At 44.8% G+C, this 23,221-nt stretch overlaps 1 protein-coding gene across 3 annotated transcripts in view; it reads right to left on the reverse strand.

Annotated features, from left to right (window-relative positions):
• Positions 1-19,329, reverse strand: part of CACNA1H (calcium voltage-gated channel subunit alpha1 H) — a 576,049-nt gene extending 556,720 nt beyond the window's left edge. For 2 of the 3 annotated variants that reach the window (XM_089769319.1, XM_075899792.2), the window contains exons 1-2: positions 19,148-19,329; positions 18,356-18,660 (exon numbers count right to left, since the gene is read on the reverse strand). In XM_089769319.1, the coding sequence (XP_089625445.1) occupies positions 18,356-18,645 (290 nt within the window). In that variant the 5' untranslated portion in view covers positions 18,646-18,660; positions 19,148-19,329. The remainder of the gene's footprint in view (positions 1-18,355; positions 18,661-19,147) is intronic. The other variant, XM_089769320.1, reaches the window with a different exon arrangement.
• Positions 19,330-23,221: the final 3,892 nt, after the last annotated feature.

Consider the following 23,221-nt stretch of genomic DNA (forward strand, 5'->3'; position numbering starts at 1 on the left):
TTCCTAGAAAAGTAATAGCGATAGCGATAATTTCTATAGTACTTCTATAAACGGTTCACCTATTGTTGGGTTTATTCCCTGGCCCATAACCTCTGTGTCTGCTTGTCCAGCTTCAGACAGAAAGATGCCCAAGTATAGACTGCCTGTCCCAGAGCTTGGAACACAGTGGATACTACTGGGAATAAATAATGTGACCACAGTTCTCTTTGCTCACAGGGCTACAAAGTATTTTAAAATAGCTTCTAGAAAGCACAGGGAATTTGACAGAGCTAGCAAAATATAGAGTTGCATGGTGGTCCAGCGACTAGGGGCTCTGTTAGACGTCAGCCAACTCTGGTTCCAATCCCATGCGCTTAGGCAAGCTGTTGCTTCTCTCTGTATCTTTCTTTCCCTTTTATATCTCTCTTCTCCATGAAGAACGTCAGATCTCTGAGGCTGGGACTGTGTTATTATGTACCTTGACAATGCTGGGCACAACAGGGCTCTGGTCTGGGGTGAGGCCTTAGAAGACACTAATACTAATTAATAGTCATACTATGACAGGCTAATTGGTTCCATAATTGATTGTCAATACACATGAGAACCCATTCTGTGCAGCAAATCCCCTTACAATATGCATCTGGAAAAAAAAATACTCCTGTAGCAAGTGTGCTATTCATCTAAATAATAATCCCAAACATGGGGTGTACTAGCAACTCAGCAACGTCTGGGAAATTTCAATAAATGAATAATAAAATTACTGAACAATCATGATGCAAACCATCATCTGAACTCAGTGAAGAAACGGATTTTCTCCCATCTGCACCGCATCGTACCTCCCCCAGGTCTGCAGGATATCATAAAATAGATCCACCCACTAGTCTTGTATTTCAAAGGTGTAGCGTGATGTGGGCACAGCGATATGCAGGACTCGAGTCTAATTTCACTTACACCACAGTAAATCAGGAGTGACTCTACTGAAGTGAATGGAGTTACACCAGTGTAAACAAGAAGAGAATCAAACCCAGAATTCAAGTGTGAAATTCCAGTCCCATTACAGGCAAGGGCAACATTTCTGTTGGCTTTAAAGGGATCAGGATTTCACTTTGACTTGCAAGTGACCAGTTCAAACCCGATCCCGGTTAGTTGTGACCAAAAGCGATTACTCAGAACGACTTAACGGCATCCAGGAAATGACCTGGTTTCTCACTTTAGTTCCGACAGGACAGGTAGGGCCCACACCACAAAAATACAAGAATCTCACAACAGGCCATGATCCTGGAGTCCTCATCACAGACACTAAGGAACTGGAATGGTCCCTAGTGTCCAAAGAGCCTTCTCTCACAGAGTAGACCTGAGGCTGGACTATGTGATAAAACTGGCGGTGTCTTCATAAGGGCAGTTAATCTAACACTTTCCATAGACTCTATATTCACTTAAAAAGAAACCTGATTCAGCACAGAGTGAGTTTTTACTGCAGCCTTAAGAACCATTAGGGAACAGAGGGTTATAATGGAATGGCTGAGAGACCCTTAGCTACAGTCTAACGATGCTAGATGGAGCTGCGCTAATAAACGTGTTTCCAGGGAAGGCCTCCGCTTGAAATGGCAAAACCAGTGTTCAACACCAGAGCAAAAGAGAAAAACGACACGAGTACATTGCAAACAAAAGGCCCTCTTGGCTTCATTTCTTCCGTGACTGGGTTTTGAGAGAGCCAAAATTGGAGCCTGCCTCACAAAGGAGAGACAAAGGCATTTCCAGCACTTTTATTACAGACCCTGGCATTTAACCAGCTCTCCTGGGAATGGATGGGAAATTCTGAATAGGCAAACAGACATAAAACTAAAGCTACCATTCCATGGTGTGCTTCTCCTAATTGCTAACCTTTCCCTGCATGTGACACTAACTCTGAGGCTGTTAAACAAGAAGAAAATTGCTATAGTCCTAAAAATACGGGAGAAGGGGGAGGGGGAGAAGAAGAAGGGATAATTTTTCCTGCAGTTGCTCAGTGTCACCGATGCCTCCAGGCTACAGAATTAAATAATCCTAATGAACAGATATGTGCCAATCTATCGAGTCCCCACTGACAGCACAGTTGATCTATCTTAAAAAAACAAAATTACAGTGTGCAATATACAGTCAGACACTCCAGACAAACATGCTTATAAGAGGTTGGCAAAGCACAAAGTATTCAGGGCTAAATCCTGCTCATGCAGCCGTAGGCATGCGTCTTATTAAACTCTGTGGTAGCTAGGTGTCTGTAACCTAAGGAAGAATAGGGCCCTGGCTTTAATAAAGCAAAACTGCTCACTACATCCGTCCTAGAAGCTATACTTCAGGGTGAAATCCCAGCTCCACTGAAGTCAAGGACAAAACTCTCTGACTTCGGCGGGGCCGGGTTTTAACTCAAGGACTATCAGCTGTAATTAAAAAGCAAACTAAGAAATGAAATTGTTGATAATCTCCTGTGCGCAGAGTGCTTTGACTTCTTTCGAAAACAAGAATGAGGTGCAAACAGCCCAGCCTGGTAGGTGGGACGGAATGGAAATATTAGTGCTGGTGCAAAACCCAACCTGTTGCAGCTTCTTTATTTTACAGCCTAGACCTTACCCATGGGAAGGGACACCCTCATTGAATTACCCTATTTATTTTGCTGGCAACACTGAGAGGACTTCGAGGGGATGGAAGAAGAAAATCACGGTAGAATCTAGGGCACATCTACACAGCAGTGTTATTTCAGGGTAACTGCTGTTATTTTGAATTAATTTCAAGCTGGAGGACTTCTTACTCCAACTCCTGTAACCCTTATTTCACGAGGAATGAGGGAAGTCGAAGGAAGAGCATTCCTCCTTCAACCTCCTGCTGCGTAGACAGCGCCAAAAGCTATGCAAATGATGTAGCTCAAGTTGCGTAGCTTAATTCAACTTTTGCCCTGCTACGTAGACACGCCCTAAGAGTTCAGCACAGTAGCTTCTCCGGAGCATCTGAGAGCAATGGGGTGGAGGATTGGAAGAATTTTCTGACTCTTGCTTATTTGTCACATTCATCAAACACCACTGCTGCTCAAAATTGTCCTCCTTCTGGAACCTGACAGATGTTGCAAACAACCATCAACCATAAAACTTGTGGTTTACTTTTCCTGAAGCAAAATGTGCCAGAACGTTCACTATTCAAGCAAACATGCGCCTCGTTTGTTCGGAACTGATGGAAAGAGTAGGCGAAACTTGCAAATATAACTTGTATTCCCCTTCTTTAAAAAAATCCAATATCATTTTTTTTGGATCACTTTCATCAGCACGGCTTCTGACTGAAATGATTAGACACTACTGGCTTTGTGAAAGCATACAATTTCCATCTGTTAAAAGGCAAATTAAATCTTGATTCTGTGCAGATAGACCATTACCAAACCAGCCAGACTGGTACAGTACTCAAAACATATTTTATTAAGAAGGAAAAAGAGAAATTGTCTCCTACAGTTTACTTTTGTCAAATCTCCACTCAAGGAAGGCCAGTTCCGGAGTGACCCGTATAAAATTTCATGCAACAGGAGGCTCTGAATACTTGCGGAAGGCTGTACAGAGCTAATCAGCAAACAATTCACTTTCAATTTGTCTCTATGAAGGCTGAAGACTTCTAATTGCCGGTTCAGAAATACAGTATGTACCCTGATGATTTTAAGTTGTGCCAAGTGATTGCAAAATTAACTGTTAGAAGAGGCAGATAAATTCCCTTCCATCGCATGGAGCTAAATATTCACTTAAAAGTACAGAGAAATAGGACCTTACTTAAAAACACAGGGCTGCCGCTACAGCTGGATTAAAGGATTAGATGTCATGCCAGATGCTACCTTAAGAATTAAGGCAAAATCTGGACCAATGTTCTTTTAGAACATCTGTGTAAATAGAGCTAACATATTTTTACGCGAGTTTTAATGCTGGTGGCAAAGGTTTTTTGCTGCCTGGCTTGGAGGCACTCCTGGTTTGAATTGAGCTCTGGAACGTGCCACAACTTCACAGTGGAAGGGGGCAGAGGAAAGCATCATTCCCATTGATTTTAGTGATTTGCACCAATGTACGAAAAATGAATTGCAAGAGTCATAGTTATAATTCAGTAGAAAGCCAACAAGCGAGGGCACTGGAGATTAGGGATGTGAATGGTTAACCAGTTCACTGGTAAGCATCACCCTTACTGGATGATGTTTACCATTAAGGATAACAGTCGGGGGTGGGAGAAGCCCTACACCGGCCATGGGCAAAGAGTTGGTCCAGGCCTCTGGGGTCAGGAGCGGCTCGAGGTGAGCTGCCGGCAACTGGCACCCTAGGTGATATGCGCGATCGGCGCCCCCGCCTCCATAGCCCTCAACGGCATTGCGTCATCATTGGGCACCACGTTAAACACGGCACCCTAGGCAACTGCCGAGGTTGCCTACATCCATGGGCCGCCTGTCCAATGTAGGTAGAGGGCTGCTCCAGCCAGGCTGTGGCAGGTTGGGGGACTGGAGCGGCCCCTCCTGCCTGCACCCTGTTTAATGAGTTTAAGCTTCTGTTAAACCCATTAACTCATTAAACGGGATTTTACATCCTTACTGGTGATAGGTTGCTGTGGATGCTCCTTGACTTGAAGTTGAAAACAAGAGGACTGCTTCAGAGCTCACTCACTGCAGATAAAAGACAAATATAACACTAAGGATCACAGCGGAGTAACTCCAATGGGAGCGGTGAAGTAGGCTTAGTTTAGACAGCACATGCCCCCTGAAATATATAAGAATGAATATAAGATCCTGCTTCCAAAGAGGTCTAGTAGTATAGACCGCAACAGTGGAGAAATCAGAGAAGGTCCAGAGAAGAGCAACAAAAACGATGAAAGGCCTAGAGAACATGAGCTATGAGAGAAGAGTGAAAGAATTGGGTTTGATTAGTTGAGAAAAGAGAAGACTGAGAGGGGACATGATAGTTGTTTTCAGGTATCGAAAAGGGTGTCACAAGGAGGAAGGAGAAAAATTGTTCTCTTTGACCTCTCAGGATAAGACAAGAAGCAATGGGCTTAAATTGCAGCAAGGGAGGTTTAGGTTGGACATTAAGAAAAGCTTCCTACCTGTCATGGTGGTGAAACACTGGAATAAATTTGCCTAGGGAGGTTGTGGAATCCCCATCACTGGAGATATTTAAGAGCAGGTTAGATAGGCTTCTGTCAGAGATGACCTAGATGGTGTTTAGTCCTTCCGTGAGGGCAGGGGACTGGACTTGATGACGTCCCAAGATTCCTACCAGTTCTAGTGTTCTATGACTACTCCTAATTGACCTCGATAAGCATAGTTTTTGGACTTTTGCCTTTAAATAGAAAAATACAGAGTAAAATAGTGCAATAATATCTGCAACAATCTGTGTGTAGCTAGCTGACTGTTAATGATTCCTTAACTTCAATGACTATAACTTTAAAACTCATCCTCATTTCAAAAATTTCTCTGCAGCTCTTTCCAACTGAAAAAAAAAATCTTTAGGAAAAATTAAATTAACATTTGATGCTTGGGAAAAGATCTAACACCAATCTGGGACAGTACAGCATAAAATCCATTTGTAAAAAACAATATTTATACTTTAATTTCTTAAAGCATAACTACCACATGTAAAATATACACACGAAGTAGATATATGGGCCAACGCTCCCTGTAAGCAGAGTGCTTAGGTGGTTACTCAGGAGAGATTCAAATGTCGCTCAACTGATTAGCAGAGTGCCTATAGCCGCCCACAGTATGTGTTTCTATGGATGGTTCACATCTGCATATGCCTTGCAGCTCTTCACAAAATGTATTCCACACATGAATGGAAAAAATTAGAGGGAATATTGCTATGGGCACAGAACCATGGATGGTATAAATCTGTGTAGTTCCATTGCCTGCATTGTGCAAATTTATACCACCTGAGCATTGGGCCCTTGGACGCAATAGAAAAAGCAAACATACCCATGTCTACCATATGTGAGCCAGCTGTAAACAAACCTGACCGCATGTTTTTGTTCCTATCAAGCAGAAAATCCAAAGGTTATTGCAAATCTTTAACAAGATCCTTTAGGGTTAGTTTTCTCCATGGGCTTACAAGTTGCCAGTTAAATTTTCAGGGGTTTTGTGATGTGAAATATTTCAGATGCACTGAAAAAAATAAGAACAAGTATGGGACAATTACAGTGAGGAGATTAGGAGTAACCTTGAAAAAAAGATACTGGAGTAACAATCAATTCTCTTTACAATGCCCTTTGGCAGATAATTTAGTAGAGAGCAAATTCAAAAACTCAGACAATAATGAAAAATACATGTAAAAGTTTCTATATAATGTCTCCGATGAGATCATATCAACTGTGAATATCGTGTGTGTGATGGTATAGTTTTAACTGTTGGGTGAACTGGTATTTTTGGAAATAGAGGTAACTAGATTACGGCCTGCTGGGGAAATATGTAGATATTTCCTGTGAACATTTCCCAAATGAATACTGATCAGCAGCACCTCTTGCAAACTGGGTTTAGGCTTTTACTGACCAAAGATGCATAACTGTGGTGAGTGGTGATGAAATGAAACATCCACTAGGGACAGAGAAGAGGCTATTGTCAAGGTCATACAATTCACGATCATCTTCAATATAGTGATAGAAATGTAGCCGTGTTAGTCTGGGGTAGTTGAAGCAAAATGCAGGACAATGTAGCACTTTAAAGACTAACAAGATGGTTTATTAGATGATGAGCTTTCGTGGGCCAGACCCACTTCCTCAGATCAAATAGTGGAAGAAAGTAGTCACAACCATATATACCAAAGGATACAATTAAAAAAATTGAACAAATATGAAAAGGACAAATCACATTGCAGAACAGAAGGGGGATGCGGGGGGGTGGGAAGGGGGAGGAAGGAAGGTAAGTGTCTGTGAATTGCTGATATTAAAGGTAGGGAGAGTGGGATGTTTGTGAGTTAATGGTATTACAGGTGATAATTGGGGAAACTGTCTCGGTAATGGGTGAGAAAGTTCAAATTCTTGTTAAGTCCTTGTTGGCAAGTGTCGAATTTTAACATGAATGACAGTTCAGAGGATTCCCTTTCAAGTGCAGATGTAAAAGGTGACTTAGCCACCTGCATTCTGCTACAAAGACCTTTTACATCTGCACTTGAAAGGGAATCCTCTGAACTGTCATTCATGTTAAAATTCGACACTTGCCAACAAGGACTTAACAAGAATTTGAACTTTCTCACCCATTACCAAGACAGTTTCCCCAATTATCACCTGTAATACCATTAACTCACAAACATCCCACTCTCCCTACCTTTAATATCAGCAATTCACAGACACTTACCTTCCTTCCTCCCCCTTCCCACCCCCCCGCATGCCCCTTCTGTTCTGCAATGTGATTTGTCCTTTTCATATTTGTTCATTTTTTTTAATTGTATCCTTTGGTATATATGGTTGTGACTACTTTCTTCCACTATTTGATCTGAGGAAGTGGGTCTGGCCCACGAAAGCTCATCATCTAATAAACCATCTTGTTAGTTTTTAAAGTGCTACATTGTCCTGCATTTTGCTTCAATATAGGTGAGTAAATCAAGGAGTTTCTACCAGAAATTAATTTGGGCCCATATATTTGAAGAAAAACATGACTTGTGTTATTAACGTTTATATTTAATACCAATATCATGTTAGCGGCCTATTTTAATTTTCACGATTTATGTTTATTTTGTCACTTCACTCCGCTTGGATAATGAAACTGACTTGTCTGTTTCACCTTTAATATAATAAATTTCACTTTCTTGTGCACCAGAACAAAACACTGCTATATCTAAGTCCACTATACACATATGGTCCAGCATACTCTGCTATCACAAAACTGACACTGAATTTCATTCTAGGCTGCAAAGCTATGATTCAGAATTTCAGCTTTCATGTTAAAAAAAAAAAAAAGTTTCTAGCTCTTATGAATGCAAATATCACCTCAAAATACAAGCCGAGTTTAAACTGATGTCCACGTGAGTCTGCAAAGAGCCTTTAACAAAAGGTGACTGAATAATGATTCAGCAATAGTCACACAAGCCGTCAAACACAGAGATACACCTACATTTACATAACCCAGGATCCAGATTGGATTAAGACATGACGAGGCCCTAAAGTATGTCAAACATAAGAGGCCCCATAGCATTACCAAAAAAGTCTATTATTCTAACAGAAAGGACAATGAAAATAGAAACAATAAAGTTTTATATTTGCATATCTACCAGCACGTAGGCAAGGATACAACTAAAAACTAGTATCTTTTTATATAAAGGCCCCTCATAATCTGAGGTTCTAAGTGTAGTTAGGGTTGCCAGGACCCTAACTGTAGTTAGGACAGTCCGGTATTTTCGCTTCCTCTCTGGTAAAAAATTCAGAAAATACCGGACACCTAGAATGTCCAGTACTTTCTGATTTTTTTCCTGGCCAGAAGGCAAAAATCCCGGATACTACAGGGGAGCTGTCCAGCCTGGAACAGAAAGACAAGATGGAAGTCTGCTGCTGGCAGCCTGCTAGGGCCAAAATGCCTCAAAAGCATTTCTTAAGGGCCACGCTGGTTTTTTTTTTTGCTCAACAACTTTGGTCCCCCCCCCCTTCCCCCCCCCAACAGAATTTTTTTCCCCGGTGGGTTTTTTTGGGGGGGAGTGGGAGGGGGTGTTAGGTATTTTTGGTTAAACCATCTGGCAACCCTAAGTATAGATTACTGAGTCTGTGCATAAATCTGGCACTGCCAGGATCACATTAGCTATTTTGGCCACAACGTCACACGGGCAGTGTGTGAATTATGCACCACAATCCTTAAATCTTTTCCAGAGCCACTGCTTCCTAAAATAGGGTCTGTAAGGATGGCCTATATCAGTGGTTCCCAACAGGAGGTCCATGAAAAAAATAAAAGATAAATAAAAATTATCACAGAAAATAAGTTTTAAATAAATTGCAAAGTTACAATCTATTATTATTTTTACATTAAATATCTTCCAATGATGTTATTAATTGCTGTCCAAAAATCTGTGCTGTGGCACCTTTGTGTGAGGAGACAATCGTGACAGTTAGAAGCATACAAACATTAGCCATACATCCCACATGGATCTGTGGCTGAAGTCAGGCTTGCTGAAGAGAAAGAAGACTATTGAGCAAAGTGAAGCACCCACAAGTGGAACGTCCAATCAAACAGACATAAGTAAATGAAAAGTGAGAAAATAATCCGCTGATTACTAGAATTGTGGCTAGAACTGGCTTTGATGGGGGGATCTGTGGATGGTTTGGGGGTAACTGGGGATCCACACTAGTGAAAAGATTGGGAACCATTGGCCTATATTGTTTGTTCCCTGGGCTATGTTTATATTAGCCATATTAAAATGCACTTCTCTTTTATACTAAAATAACTTAATTGATTAGTTAGATACAGCCCATCCTTTCTTGATGTAAGATCAGTGAAATTAATTAATAAAAAACAGAGATGCATGTGGCCAACTTATTTTCAAAAGAGTAAATTACAAGGATATTCTTTTTTTCCCCCCTTCCTCATTGGTGTTTTGTAATTGCTTGTAAACCAGTACAAGATTTCACTAAGGGTATGGTATCTGCAATTCTTGTTGAATTCAATAGGCACAGTGTATGCTCAACAGCTCTCATGGTTAGACCCTTCCATATTTTTGTTGTAATATGATGGGTTCCTCCAGTGCATGTTAAATATTTTATGTAAATTATATGCAAATATTTATACCAGGCAAAATCCAATTCAGGGATTCAGCAGAACGCCCACTGACTCATCATACGTTTGACTTAGCGAGAACAGACTAAAAGTGGAGTAAAGGTTCCATCAAGGCTGATGCAACGTTCTCTCAAAAGCAAACACACATGACTGAAGTTTGGGGTTAAACTCCTGACAATTCTCTCTTTTTGTGCCTCAACTAAAACATGACTGGATAGGCGAAGCCCTGAGGTCAGAACACAGGTAGATGGTTGTACAGCATAACCACCACTGTTCATAGTAACAGAGGGTATGTCTACCCTACAAAGTTAGTTCGAACTAATGGACATTAGTTCGAACTAACTTTCATAGGCGCTACACTAGCGCTCCGTTAGTTCGAATTTAATTCAAACTAACGGAGCGCTTAGTTCGAACTAGGTAATCCTCATTCCACGAGGATTAAACCTAGTTCGAACTTACTAGTTCGAATTAAGGGCTGTGTAGACCCTTAATTCAAACTAGTGGGAGGCTAGCCCTCCCCAGCTTTCCCTGGTGGCCACTCTGGCCAACACCAGGGAAACTCGTCTGCCCCCCTCCCGGCCCCGGACCCCTTAAAGGGGCACGGGCTGGCTACGGTGCCCGTGCCAGGTGCAAGCCTGCCAGCACCCAGCCAGCAGACCATGCACCTGGCACGGATCGAGCCACCCACCCGATGCCCCCCAGCCCTCCCCCTCTTCCCAGGACCAGGCTGGCGGCTCCCGGGAGCTTGCCCGGGACCGCAAGAGGCGGGCACCCGCCTGGGTTAGTGCGGACATCGTGGACCTCATCCACGACCTCCACACTAGGCACAGGAAAGTGGCCATCTAGGGCAGGAGAGCTGCCAGCCTGGCCACCCAGGAGCAGGTGTGCATGAAAATCAAGGTGGTCCACTGAGACCCCCAACCCTGAGCCCTGAGTTTACAATGGCCGTCCTGGGTCAGACCAAAGGTCCATCTAGCCCAGTAGCCTGTCTGCCGACAGCAGCCAACCCTAGGGACCCTGGAGGGGATGGACTGAAGACAGTGACCAAGCCTATTGTCTCGTGCCATCCCTCTCCAGCCTTCCACAAACCTTGGGCAGGGACACCACTCCTATCCCCTGACTAATAGCACTCCATGGACCCAACCTCCATGACTTGATCTCACTTCCCTTTCAACTCTGTTCTAGTTCTAGCCTTCACAGCCTCCTGCAGCAAGGAGTTCCACAGGTTGACTCTTTGCTTTGTGAAGAACAACTTTCTGTTACTAGTTTGAAGCCTGCTACCCATTCCTTTCCTTTGGTGTCCTCTAGTCCTTCTTTTTGGGAACTAATGAAGAACTTTTCTGTATGCACCCTCTCCACCCAACCCCTGCTTTTAGAGACCTCTATCCTGTCCCCCCTCTGTCTCCTCTTTTCTAAGATGAAAAGTCCCAGTCTCTTTAGCCTCTCTTCATATGGGACCTGTTCCCAACCCCTGATCATTTTAGTTGCCCTCCCCTCTCCCAGCCTCTCTCTTCCCCTCTCCCACCTCCTTTTCCCAGTCTCCCCCAGTTTTGTTCAATAAAGACAGATTCCATTTTTGAACACAATTGTCCTTTATTTTGTACATCAAGAAAAGGGGCTAGGGAAGGCTAAGTGGAAGGAGGTGAGGGAGGAATGGGGTACGCGCCCCCGATGGGGAGGACTGGGCTGGCTCTGCGGGCTTCTGGGGGTGGAAGCTCTCCTGCAGCCCCCCAATTACCCCCTCTCCCCAGATGGCAGCCTGCGGCAAGTGCAGCCGGTCTGATGGCCGAGTGCTGTGATGTGCCCAGTGTGGGTACTCCGGGCAATCCAAGCCAGGACTGCTTTGCAAGCGGGGCACCCCTGAGAACTGTCTGTCCGGGGTGGGGGTCGGGACCCTTTAAGCACAGCCCTCGGCTAGCCTGAGACAGCATCTCCACGCTCTAAGTCCTCCTCTGATGCCCTGCCGGCACTGCTTCCGGCCATCCGTAAGCCTGGTTCAGGGTCCACTTAATGTGGACATGCTAGTTCGAATTAGCAAAACGCTAATTCGAACTAGTTTTTTAATCTCGATCTGTTAGTTCGAATTAGCTTAGTTCGAAGTAACGTTGTAGTGTAGACGTACCCAGAGAGATAAGAAACTAAGAGGCACAAATCCAAGGTGCCTGTCCAAAAACACTCATGCATGTGGGCCTAGCAGCAAACTTCTCAAACAAACCCAAACAATCAGCTTCTGTTGGGAGCATGTTTCATTTGATGAAACGTGTTTCCCCCATCCCAAACGGATTGGGTTCTTAATTCCATCTCTCTTTCCCCACCTAAAATTCCACCATACCATGCTTCAGGCACTTTGGCTGGATGCTATCTGATCTGCCTCTCTCCTGCAGAGCTTTAGGAACAAGAATAGCATTGCAGTTTTTGGACCAGATCCTGCACTGCTTCTACTGGCAAGAGTGCCAATGGCCTGCCGGGGAGAAGGGGCTCAGGGAAGGCCACCCAGAGGGGCAGGGAAGGGGTATCTCATTTCGCAATTACAATTCTGGCAGGGAAATAGGGGGCCATGCACTTTCCAAGCTGACCACAAGTCACCTGTGCCTGCTGGTGCTCTTTTTCAGGGCTTGACCCAAGTGTTTTGAGGGGAAAGCCAAGCGAGGTGTTCAGATACAAAGTTAGTGGGCCCATACAGCTACCATAAGCAGACAGGCAGATTAACCCAATGCCCCCTGAAATCCATTTGACTTCAATAGGCCTTAGATTACATTCTTAGTCAGAAAAGGGCAACAAAAATGAGTAGGGGGTGGGAACGGCTTCCATATGAGACTTTTCAGCTTAAAAATGAGGAGACTAAGGAGGGATATGATGATGGTCTATGAAAACATGACTGGTGTGGAGAAAGTGAATAAGGAAAAGTTATGTACTTGTTCCCATAACATAAGAAATAGGGGACACCAAATGAAATTAAGAGGCAGCAGGTTTAAAACAAACCAAAGGAAGTATTTCTTCATGCAACACATGAAGTCAACCCGTGGAACTCCTTGCCAGATGTTGTGAAGACCAGGGTTCAAAAAAAAGAACTAGATATATTCATGGAGGATAGGTCCATCAACAGCTATTGGCCAGGATGGGTAGGAATGGTGTCCCTAGCCTCTGTTTGCCAGAGGATAAGAATGGGTGACAGGAGATGAGGATTACTTGATAATTCCCTGTTCTGTTCATTCCTTCTGGGGCACCTGGCATTGGCCACTGTTGGAAGACAGGATCCTGAGTCAGACATTCATACAACCCAGTTTGGCCAGTCTCATGTTCTTCTTATGTTCCAATGAAGTCAAAAGGGGGATTGTCTCTGAATTACAGATGCAGAACTAAGCATTTACAGTAACTATTTAGTTGTGAAAAGTTGTTCTTGTCTCACCAGATCCATAGAAACCACAAAGCTGAAACCGTTTTCTGCCCAGAAGCACAGCCAATGGTAGAGTAAGTTCTCTCTTCAGTTTCATACACAATAGTGATTGCCTTGAAGTCAGCATTCCACATTCCAAGTAAATTAAACTACTATCCATCAAATACATATTGACTGCAACGTAGCACCCGAAACTGGCCTATTACACGTTTGTTGGCCAAAGGCAGTCCTAATCCCAGAAACAATCAAAATCTACACTCAGAAATGGAGTGCAGATACCCACAGACAGATTTAAGGTGATACGGGACCAGCGCTAAACATCAACATCAAAAGGAAAACTCAGAACATTTCATTTATTCTATTGCCCATAAGTAAGAACCAGGAAGAAAAAAAATACTCAAAAGCAAACTGAACCCTATACCATATAACATGCTACCATACACAAAGTTCTACCCACAGACCGCTATAAATAATCCTGTGTAGGAGATCCACTACTGAGAGAAATAAGTAAGTTTGCTTCCAATTATATATTTTTTAAAAAGCAAAAACTAAGTAAATCAATAATGACAGAAGGGAAAAACCACTATAGACACGATAGTGAAGGATTACATTTAAACCAATGCTCAGATTCACAATAGCTATTTTCAGGCTTTTTATTGGGTTTATGCTATCATATAAAATACATTTCTTGTTGAAATACAGTTTGAAAGGTGACACTGGAGTTTTTTTTTATTTAAGGACTCTACTCCTATATTCAAAACATAACTTTCTAAACTACAGGACAAGAATGGTGTTATTAAGCAATTGCCTGACAAAGCAACCGTATAGGAACAGACTATCAATCAAACAAATCTAGCCGGTGAAACTAATTCACAGAGCACTTTGATTAAGTCTTATATATAGGAATAATACAGTTGATTTGCAGACCTTTTGCATTCCATAATTTTGTAAGGCTTTAAAGCACGTATTTAACGAACATTCAGACTTTTAGGAGAATCTTCATAGGGTCTTCCTAGCGGCTGTTTATTTGCAGAAACTAGAGAAACCACTGACAACCAACAAAACTAAAGGGGGAAAAAAAATCTACAAATGTGGCATCTATTAACTACATTCCACACCCTGTGAATTGCATCAAAATTGGGGTAAACATTTCTGGGGGGCACATGCCTCCTGCCAGACATGTTCAGAATGTCTGACCTTCAACCCCTGCAGTAACAGATCCCGAGCACACCTGTCTGACATGAAAACCATGCAAAATCTTTTTTTAGCTATTGGTAAGCCCTGTGGTAACCCCCTCTGCTTAAGCCACAGAAGCAAGCCATGCTTTTGACCCATACACTTAGGACTTACACCTGCTGTAGGTCATAGATGTGCTAGCCACAAATAGTTAGAGCTGTCGGGCTAGTCTCATAGCTAAATTGAGCTAGACTGACAAAGGTTTCAAGTCAGAAGCTGACCCACACTTTGGACCCATTAAACCTTCTTGATCTGCAGAAGCATTTGGTGTTTTCAGTACAGACCCCAATGTGTGCATAGAATACACTGTTGATTGCTGAACGCTCACTGGGTATTCATGGAAGGAGTTCCACTGAGTTCGGCAGGCACTATATTGGACCTTTTGAGAGGAAGTCAAGCCTGCACTGCAAGAACGCAAAGACCTGCTCTGCAATAAAAGAAGGTGGTTCATTTGCAGAACCCACACACTAAAACAGAGTCAATGCCTTCCGCTTAAAAAGAACAGCTTGGCGGGTGGCTGGATCCTTCCCAGCCCACTGGCACGCTGGTAAAATTCCTTTGTGGAGTTGTTCAGGAAGCCACACACAAGTCGCCAAGCTGCAGGCCTGGCCCAAGAACAGTTAGCAGAATGTATTCAGCAAAGGATAATGCAAACTACATACAAAGAGAGGATGGGGAGGTGCACCGCCTGCTTAGATAGGCCCATACATTCCCTATGTCATTAAATATTTAAAAATCAACGAGCAGATAATTGAGAAGGGAAAGGACTTCCCTTTGTTTTTTCTCCCTACACATAAATCACTGCCCAAGTCAGACTGAACAGAGAACTGCTTTTGCTTCAGGAAAAAGAATAACCTAATTATGAAAGGCACTCTTTTGCTTAAAGTGATCCAGCTTCCCAGATAAGGCATTTCCACAGAGCTATTCTCACTTTGCCATTACAAAAATGTAAAGATGTGCTGCTTCTTTTCATAAGAAAGGGAACTTTTAACGCAAAGCTTTCCAGTCCTGTGACTTATGGATCCATGCTCTGGTAGGCAGGGAGGGTCACACAAATTGCATAACTGGTTAGAAACCACCTCGGCGAACCTGACATTTCTTTCAAGCTCAGTTTTTTCCAAGACAGGTGTGGACCGCACGTTGGCCCTTATTCCTTTCCCCGTCCACTCCCCTCATCTGTCTAGCTGCTTTTTAAGTTTCACAAAAATGCTTTGGCTGCATTCCTTCCAAAGCTGCTTGACCTTCAGCTGAATGCGATTTGAAATGCATACAAGCCTCAGAGCTCAGTACGGTAATTTGGACTGAGCATTGTTTCATGGGCAATTGGAAGGTCTCTCTACTAACTTTTATGGTGCTTGACAAAAACCTAGCCAAATAGCTCCAGAGACACAGTCATCAGGTTAGTCCTACCTCTATCTTTAAGGAAGTCACAATCAGTGTATAGAAAGAATCGGACAGTAATTACAAAGTGAAAACTACTGAAATTCCAATCCAGATTTATACTTGCTACTATAATTATACTTGTTACAAGCTGTGAACGCTGTTCTGTTAAAATACCCCCCCACTCAACTGCCAGTACCACTATAGCATAAAGCTTATATTGTTTTGATTAGATTTTGCCACATTAGTAACCAAACATAATTATCCATCTAAGTCTACTTATTTATGTCATACAGAGAACTCGGTAAGGGAATTTTGTTTCTTGTAAATACAATTGAAAGATCAGGGGGGAAAAAGTTGTAAAAAACCCCTCAAGCTCTATTGAAGAATCAAGTAGTGTAATGCTACACAATGGCTTGCATGCAATTACTGCTCCAAAGAAAACACTGTTACATATGATTCACTCCTCAGAAGGAAGATGTTGGCTGCTGCTGCTTCTTTTTTGTATAGCTCACAGTTAATTTGTCAAGACTATTTTTTGGATGTTGGCATTATCATTCTGATATGTAATATACAAGGATAAAAAATACTGATATTCCTTGAATCGGAAGAGAGGGCTTTTTCGCCTTCTCCCCATCAAATTGAAACATATTAACCTATTCAGGAGTGCATCGGGAAGGACAGCTCTTGACTCTCTGTATTGCTCGGATAGAAAAAAAAAGAAAAAAAAGCTATTCTTGAACACTGGTTGTGTTACATTTTTAAGTGTAGAATTATCATGTATATTTAATATTGAAGCAGCTACAATTATCAGTGAAAAGTGCCATTACTTTATTTTCACTTTTCTTCTCTATTCTATTTGAACAGCTACCGGGCCCAATTCTGCTCTCACTCCGGTTCCAATCAGGAGTAACCATATTTCAGATAATAGCTGGGGTAAAGCTAGTTTAAGAGAGAAGCAATTCCAGGCTATAAAGTTTGTGTATTCTCTCTTCAAGGATTTCTATTAAGAATGGATTCCAGCAGCTTTCTGAAAAGGATTGTGTAATTCCTTCTAATGACGGCGTACACATAGGTGCTGGTACGGAGAGAAAAAGTGATCTCAGTTGCACACCGGTTAACTAAAGTTAGATCAATAACCACCATATTAATAAATAATGCTGATAATAGCAATGGCAGGATACAAGCATCAACCTACTGGCAGATATCAAAGAAATATAAGCATTAATTATCTGCACAATGTCAGTGCTACCTACATGACACATTTACATGTGCAGCAAAGCTAAAAGCTCAGTTCCTAAAGATCATCAAGGCGGATGAGCAACTCTGCTTTCATGTAAGACGTCTCTTGCATTTTCCTGAAATTCAGTGTTCTAATTGTCACAACTAAGAGCACATTGCTTAAAAAAAAATAAAACAATTGGGGAGGAGGGAAGGGAAATGGGCTCAGAAATGTGCAATGGGGAAGAGAACGGAAGTAAGGACTGTTGCACTTTCTCCATCCCCCGTTGTGAGACTATCATAAAGACTAAAAACCAAAACAGAAGCGTTCAGAACCCAGTCGGAAAAGGCAGGCAAGGAACTCAGCTTCTCAAACCAATTCTAATGTGGTTCATTTTCCAAGATAAAGTAACACATGGACTCTCAGGTCTCTTATAAACAGTTATTAAGGGGTTACTACTTGTCTCAAATTCCCCACAGCTTTTAACACAAATAAAGGGATGTCTTTAAACTTTACTCTTTCCTACCCCCCTGGACAAACAAGTAAAGTTGAAGGAATTCCGATTTTTTTGTTTCTTTGCAGGTCCCAAAATGAATTCGCTTTCTCTCTCTTTCTCCCCCTGCGAGGTTTGTTTTCTATGTGCATCCAGGAAAACAACATGAAGTGCACAAGGCCAGGTATGGTTTCTTTTGCCCTTTTTTCTTCGTGAATGGCACCAGGGCTCGATTGATTGATTTATGTTTGGCTAGAAGTACACGGTAACGCTTCCCGCACAGTAGCAGGGGCTGGGAGAACTTTCATCCACTCCCAGACCTATCAAACAGGACACACATTCTGATGCGGCTGGAGGACTTTGGATCCCAGGGCAGCCCGATAAATAATAAAAAATAAATAACAATAGAAACAATGCTAAAATCACACTGCTGATGAGAGCCACTGCTGCTCATCTTTCCCTGGGAGGCAGCAGCAAAGACCACCCATTCAGCACAAGGTATCTAACCCATTAGCTCCGAAAGGCACACCTCTAACTAACCACAGCTGTATTCAATTCTAGGTCAAAGAGGCTAGGAGCTGCTCCTTACACCAACTCCTCCTAGAAGTAGCCAGATCTCTTGCTCAAGGACTCACAAACCAACTGGCTTTCCAAGCTGCCCTAAAGTTAGATTCCTTTTAAAGCCTTCAGCCTGCCACCTTTGTCTGCCACAATCCTCCCTCGTGGCATGGACTTAACTAAGGTACTCCAAGCGTGGACCTGACCCATCCAAAGAAACAAACCAAATCAAACCGCCAGACAGGCCACTGCTAGGTCCTGGGCACAGATGGCCCTCAGGGGTGGAGGGCAGAGGGAACCAGCCAGCAGCACCGTGCAGCCCGGAGAGCCCGCGCCTCAGGGAAAGGATATGGGTTACAGACCAGTCTGAGGCACCAGCTGCGAGGCCGGGTGGTTTGCTTGAGGCAGAAGAAGACGGTGGGTGCCAGGGCCGGGTAAGGGACCTGTTCCTCCTCCTCCTGGGTTGGATCCCGGGCCGGGGAGCCTCCGGAGCCCAGGCTGCTCTGGATCGACTTGCAGGCACTGAGCACATCCTCATCCTCCCTGGGCTGGGCTGCCTGGCTGGGGAAGGAGGCGATGGGCACCCGGACTTCGTCGCTGGCCAGCGGCTGGAAGGGCTCTCTGCTCTCGCCATCAGTCATGATAGCAGCCGGGACCTGCGGGGCAGGGGGCAAGGTCACTTGGGCAACCTGGAGACCCCTGGGGGAAATACCAGGGAGCCCCATCCACCTGGGTGAGAGAAGGGAGGGGGGCAGGGAACCAAGCCCTGGCAAAGGGGGGGGGGAGACAGATAACAGGAGAAGAGGGAGTAAAGAAAGAAGCTAGATGGGGGCTTCAGGGGGAAGCTAGAGATTAGGCTGCCCCGGTGTCATCCTCTCCACTGAGCTCCTCCAAACCAGCAGAAAAGGGGATAAGAGGGCTCCCAGACTGAACTCACCCCGGCAGGGGGGACTGGGGACCCCCTGGCTGTAACCGGTCGGGGGTGTGCCAGGGGCCAAAGCAGGGGGCGGCCTCTCAACCCCCCCAGCCAACTTTCCCAGGGTCCCCCCAAAGACACACCCAAGACGGGGGCTCAGCCCCCCCGCGCTGGCTGAGGGGGCTGGCAGGTGCCTGCCTGCGGGCGGGGGGCTGCCGGCTGCTTACCTCAGTGCCGCGGATGGCTGGCTTCCCAGCAGCATAGCCGGGACCTCCAGTTCACAGGAGAGCAGGCAGCAAGAGACTTCCCCGGACGCCGGCTGCAAGCAGCGGGGCTGCGCCCCGGGCGGGCGCCAGCCCCCCTGGTCGATCCCGCCGCCAAGGCGGGGCCCAGGCTCCGGGGTGGGGGCTTGGGGGGGGGGGGCGCCTGGCAGCCCCGCAGCGAGGAGGGTGCAGGGGGGGGGTCTGACCCCCGCGCAGCAACAATCCCCGGGCGCGAGCCGCCGAGCCCCGCAGCTTTGCCCAGCGCCTCCCGTGCGCGCAGGAAACTTCGGCTGGAGCGGGGGAGGAGGAGGAGGAGGGCGGCCGGTGGGGAGGGGAGGGGAGGGGAGAGGCGGCGGGGAGGGGGCCGGGATCCCGGCGGGGCGGGGAGCCGCGTCGCTTGCAGGGGCGCGCCGGGCAGGGGCGCAGCTGGAGCGGAGCGGGCAGCGCCGGGTCCCCGCCGGAGCCAATGGAGAGGGGCGGGGAAGGGGGGGGGGGAGGCTGCTTCAGGTGCCGCCGGCGGCTCCCCGCCCGCGTCTCCCCGCCTCCCTTTGTTCCCCGCTCGCCGCCACGCGTGCGGCCGCCGGGGCCCCCGCGCGTAAAGTTCCTCGCCGCGCGCGGAACCCGCAGCGTGCGCCCGGGCAACTTTCGCCCTCCTGCATCGCGCGCCAACTTGCGCCCCCGGCGGGGGATGCCCGGGGCGGAACACGCGGAATCCCCTCCCCCCCCTCCAGTGTCTCCCGAGTCCTCAGGCCAGTTTTGCAGCCGTGTCCACCGGCTGACTCCGGATCGGAACCCTGACTGCCCATGGGCACCTGGGCCGGAGAGAGGAAAAGCTGGCCCGGGGCATGGCAAGTGGAGAGGCCGCAGCAGAGCTATAGAATTGTGAGCAGCGCTACTTTGCTTTTTGCAGCCCTGTGACTGGGGGGGCTGTCGGGATTATTATTTTTTTTAACTTGCCTGGCTTCATATCTGTGCCCCACAACCCCGCATCTTCTCCCCGAAGGAGGTCATTCGGTCACGCCGTGCGCCTGTGTTTCCAGAAGGATGGTTCCTGATTCATGTCATAGCTCAGGGATGCTGATAAAAAACCGTGAGGTTTGTATTTATTTAAAAAACACACACACACACACACACCCTGTAATTCGAATTGAGGCAAGGAATTCACAGCCCTTTGTTTTACAGCTCTCGTGGGAATTAATTCTGTAGCTGTTTTAAAAAATAAATACATAAACTGAAGTTGGAGGACGAGGCATTTTAATAAATTGCAGTGCTTTTAGCTAAGTAGCTAATCTTCTCCAGGGGCTTCGCTTTGAGGGATCAGAATAAACAGATATAAAGTTGTGAGAGGCGCTAACCCCTATATACTCCGCCTAGGAAGTTTTATTCTTTTGAGTGATTTCAAATGGTGTGAATCATCGGCAGGAAAAAGGGGTGGGGGAAGGGAAATAAAAAGATATTAGCCTGATCCCCTCCCCTCCTCTGGAATCTTTCAAAGGATGAGTTCATTATATACCACCACATTCAATTTGCAAATGCAGTTCCCTGTGCTATTCTTCCTGGCTAACAACTGGGGATTGATTGAAAGAGGAGGCCAAGGAGGCTTCAAAGCAGAAGGAGCCAACCTTAATGAACAGAGCAAGAGCTGGTTTTATACAGGCGCGTGCCCGCTTTCAAGGGCTGTTTTATTAGGTGTTTGCAGGATGTGATTAACAGCATGTGGTGACTTTATTATTGAGCAAACAATGCTCTGACAGAAAGGGCACCATCGGTAAAAACAAACATGAACTCTGCAAGAAAGAGATTGTATGCAGTTTCCCCACATTTTTTACAAGCTGATTAAGGCAAACAATGAACTGCCACCAAGAAGGGAAGAGTGGCAGTGGATTTGGGGACTGCTAGCCTAAACAAATCATTTTCCTGTTGTAAATCACCCTTTACGTTGGGCATGAAAATGGCCTTCACTGAAGCAAAAGAGGTTTATTAAAGGGGAAATATAGAGACACAAAGAGCAATCTAAAGGGAATGAGTAGCTCAAGCTATTGGTGATGGTCTCCCCAAATAAAATGTTTTTCATTTATATTGACATTGGAAAAGGTTGAGAAAAGGGCAACAAAAATGATTGGGGTTTGGAACTAGTTCCATAGGAAGAGAGATTTAAAAGACTGTGCCTTTTCAGCTTAGAAAAGAAGAGATGAGGGGGGATATGATAGAGGTGTATAAGATCATGACTGGTGTGGAAAAAGAGAATGAGGAAAAATTATTCACTTGTCATAAGAACTAGGGGTCACTAAATTAAATTAATAGGTAGCAGGTTTAAAACAAGTGAAGTTTTTCTTCACACAGTGCATGATCAGCCTGTGAAACTCCTTGCCAGAGGAGGCTGTGAAGACCAGGACGTTAACAGGGTTCAAGAAAGAACTAGATACATGCATGGAGGTTAGGTCGATCAATGGCTGTTAGCCAGGATGGACAGGGATGGTGTGCCTAGCCCATCAGAGGCTGGGAATGGGTGACAGGAGAGGGATCACTTGATGAGTCCCTGTTCTGTTCCTTCCCTCTGGGACACATGGGATTGGCCACAATCGGAAGACAGGACACTGGGCTAGATTGACCATACGGGGTAAGACCAAAGATCCCTGTTAAGTTCCGTTTCACTGGCTTTTTAAAAAAGGGCGTCTTCTATAAAAGCAGGAATGCCAACTCCCAACAACTTACACAACCATCTTTAAAAGTACTCCCTGACCAGCTCTCCACAGAACAAACAGCATCCCCTGTCCTTTGCCAGGCATGGACTGATTGTCACAAGCCTTTATCAATCATTTCCATAGACAATGTGCCAAGTTGGACATGGTAAAGGTTTTATCACATTGCCTTTATTGAGAGACTAACAAACTCTCTACACCAATGATGACATGCTATTTTGCACACCTGGAAGAGCTCAATAAGCCTTTTGAATAATGTGCTCAAACCTAGTCCAAAGGGGGTTTTTGTCTTTGACAAAAAGGGAGCAGGATTGGTACGAAAGTCTGTTGCTGATGAAAGATCTTTCGCTGTTGGTAACACAATGGTTTGTTTGCTCCCTCAGACTTTAAACCACACACGGTGGTGAGAAAGATGCGGCCTAATTTACTCCCGATTTACTCCCCACTTTAACTCTTGATGACAATTAAAACACTCCCGCTTTACACCTGTGCCACTGAGAGCAGAAATTGGCTTCTGGTGTTTCATTAATGGCCTGCGAGGTTTATACCGATTGATGATGATAATTTAGGATACATGTGCATAGGACAGGCACTTAGCTTCCAACTTCACGGTCAAACTCAATGAGATGGGTAATGTCCTTAGCTGGTCTTAATAAAGTTACACACTGGCATTCATGCAAGTCGATTTCACTCTGTGTGCAGTGCAAAGTGGAGATTAGGAACATTCACAGTACAATGTCCAGTGCGCACAAACTCCCATGCAAAAGCAGCACTGTTCTGAGGGAGAGGTGGGGTGGATTTTGTCCTTTCTGGTGTGTGAAATACATGAATGTCCAGAAAACAGTGGCACCCAGCTCCACCATGTGGGAAAAAAAAAATCTCAGGGGAACAAAGCAGTCAGCACTTGAAACAGCTGTCAGCACAAATGGTGGGTTAGATTACATTACAAATGTTTTTGATTTAATGAACACAAGCAATGTATCAAACCTTTTAATTTAAGTGTTAATTTTAAAAAAAAGAGAGAGATTGAAGCAAAAAATCAAGTCAAAAGAGAACTTGAATAAAATAGGAAAATCATTAAAAGTCAGGAAAAAAGGCATGGACAGGCGATAGCTGGTCTATTCCCATCACAGTAAAAAGCCCTCAGACAAAAATCAACATTGCGATGTCCACACAAAAATGACCTTTTAGTAGAGGCCACACGAGTAGAATCTGCTGATGGAGATTAGCAAGAGAAGGCGAAACACAACCTGACTGTTCTTCGCATTTATTGGGGGATGAGTGTGGGGCCTTAAATTCATACAAAAAACACAAACAAGGCCAGACTCGTTAGCAG

This window comes from Pelodiscus sinensis, chromosome 15, assembly GCF_052426305.1.
Source record: "Pelodiscus sinensis isolate ZL-2025 chromosome 15, ASM5242630v1, whole genome shotgun sequence".
Taxonomy (NCBI): domain Eukaryota; kingdom Metazoa; phylum Chordata; order Testudines; family Trionychidae; genus Pelodiscus; species Pelodiscus sinensis.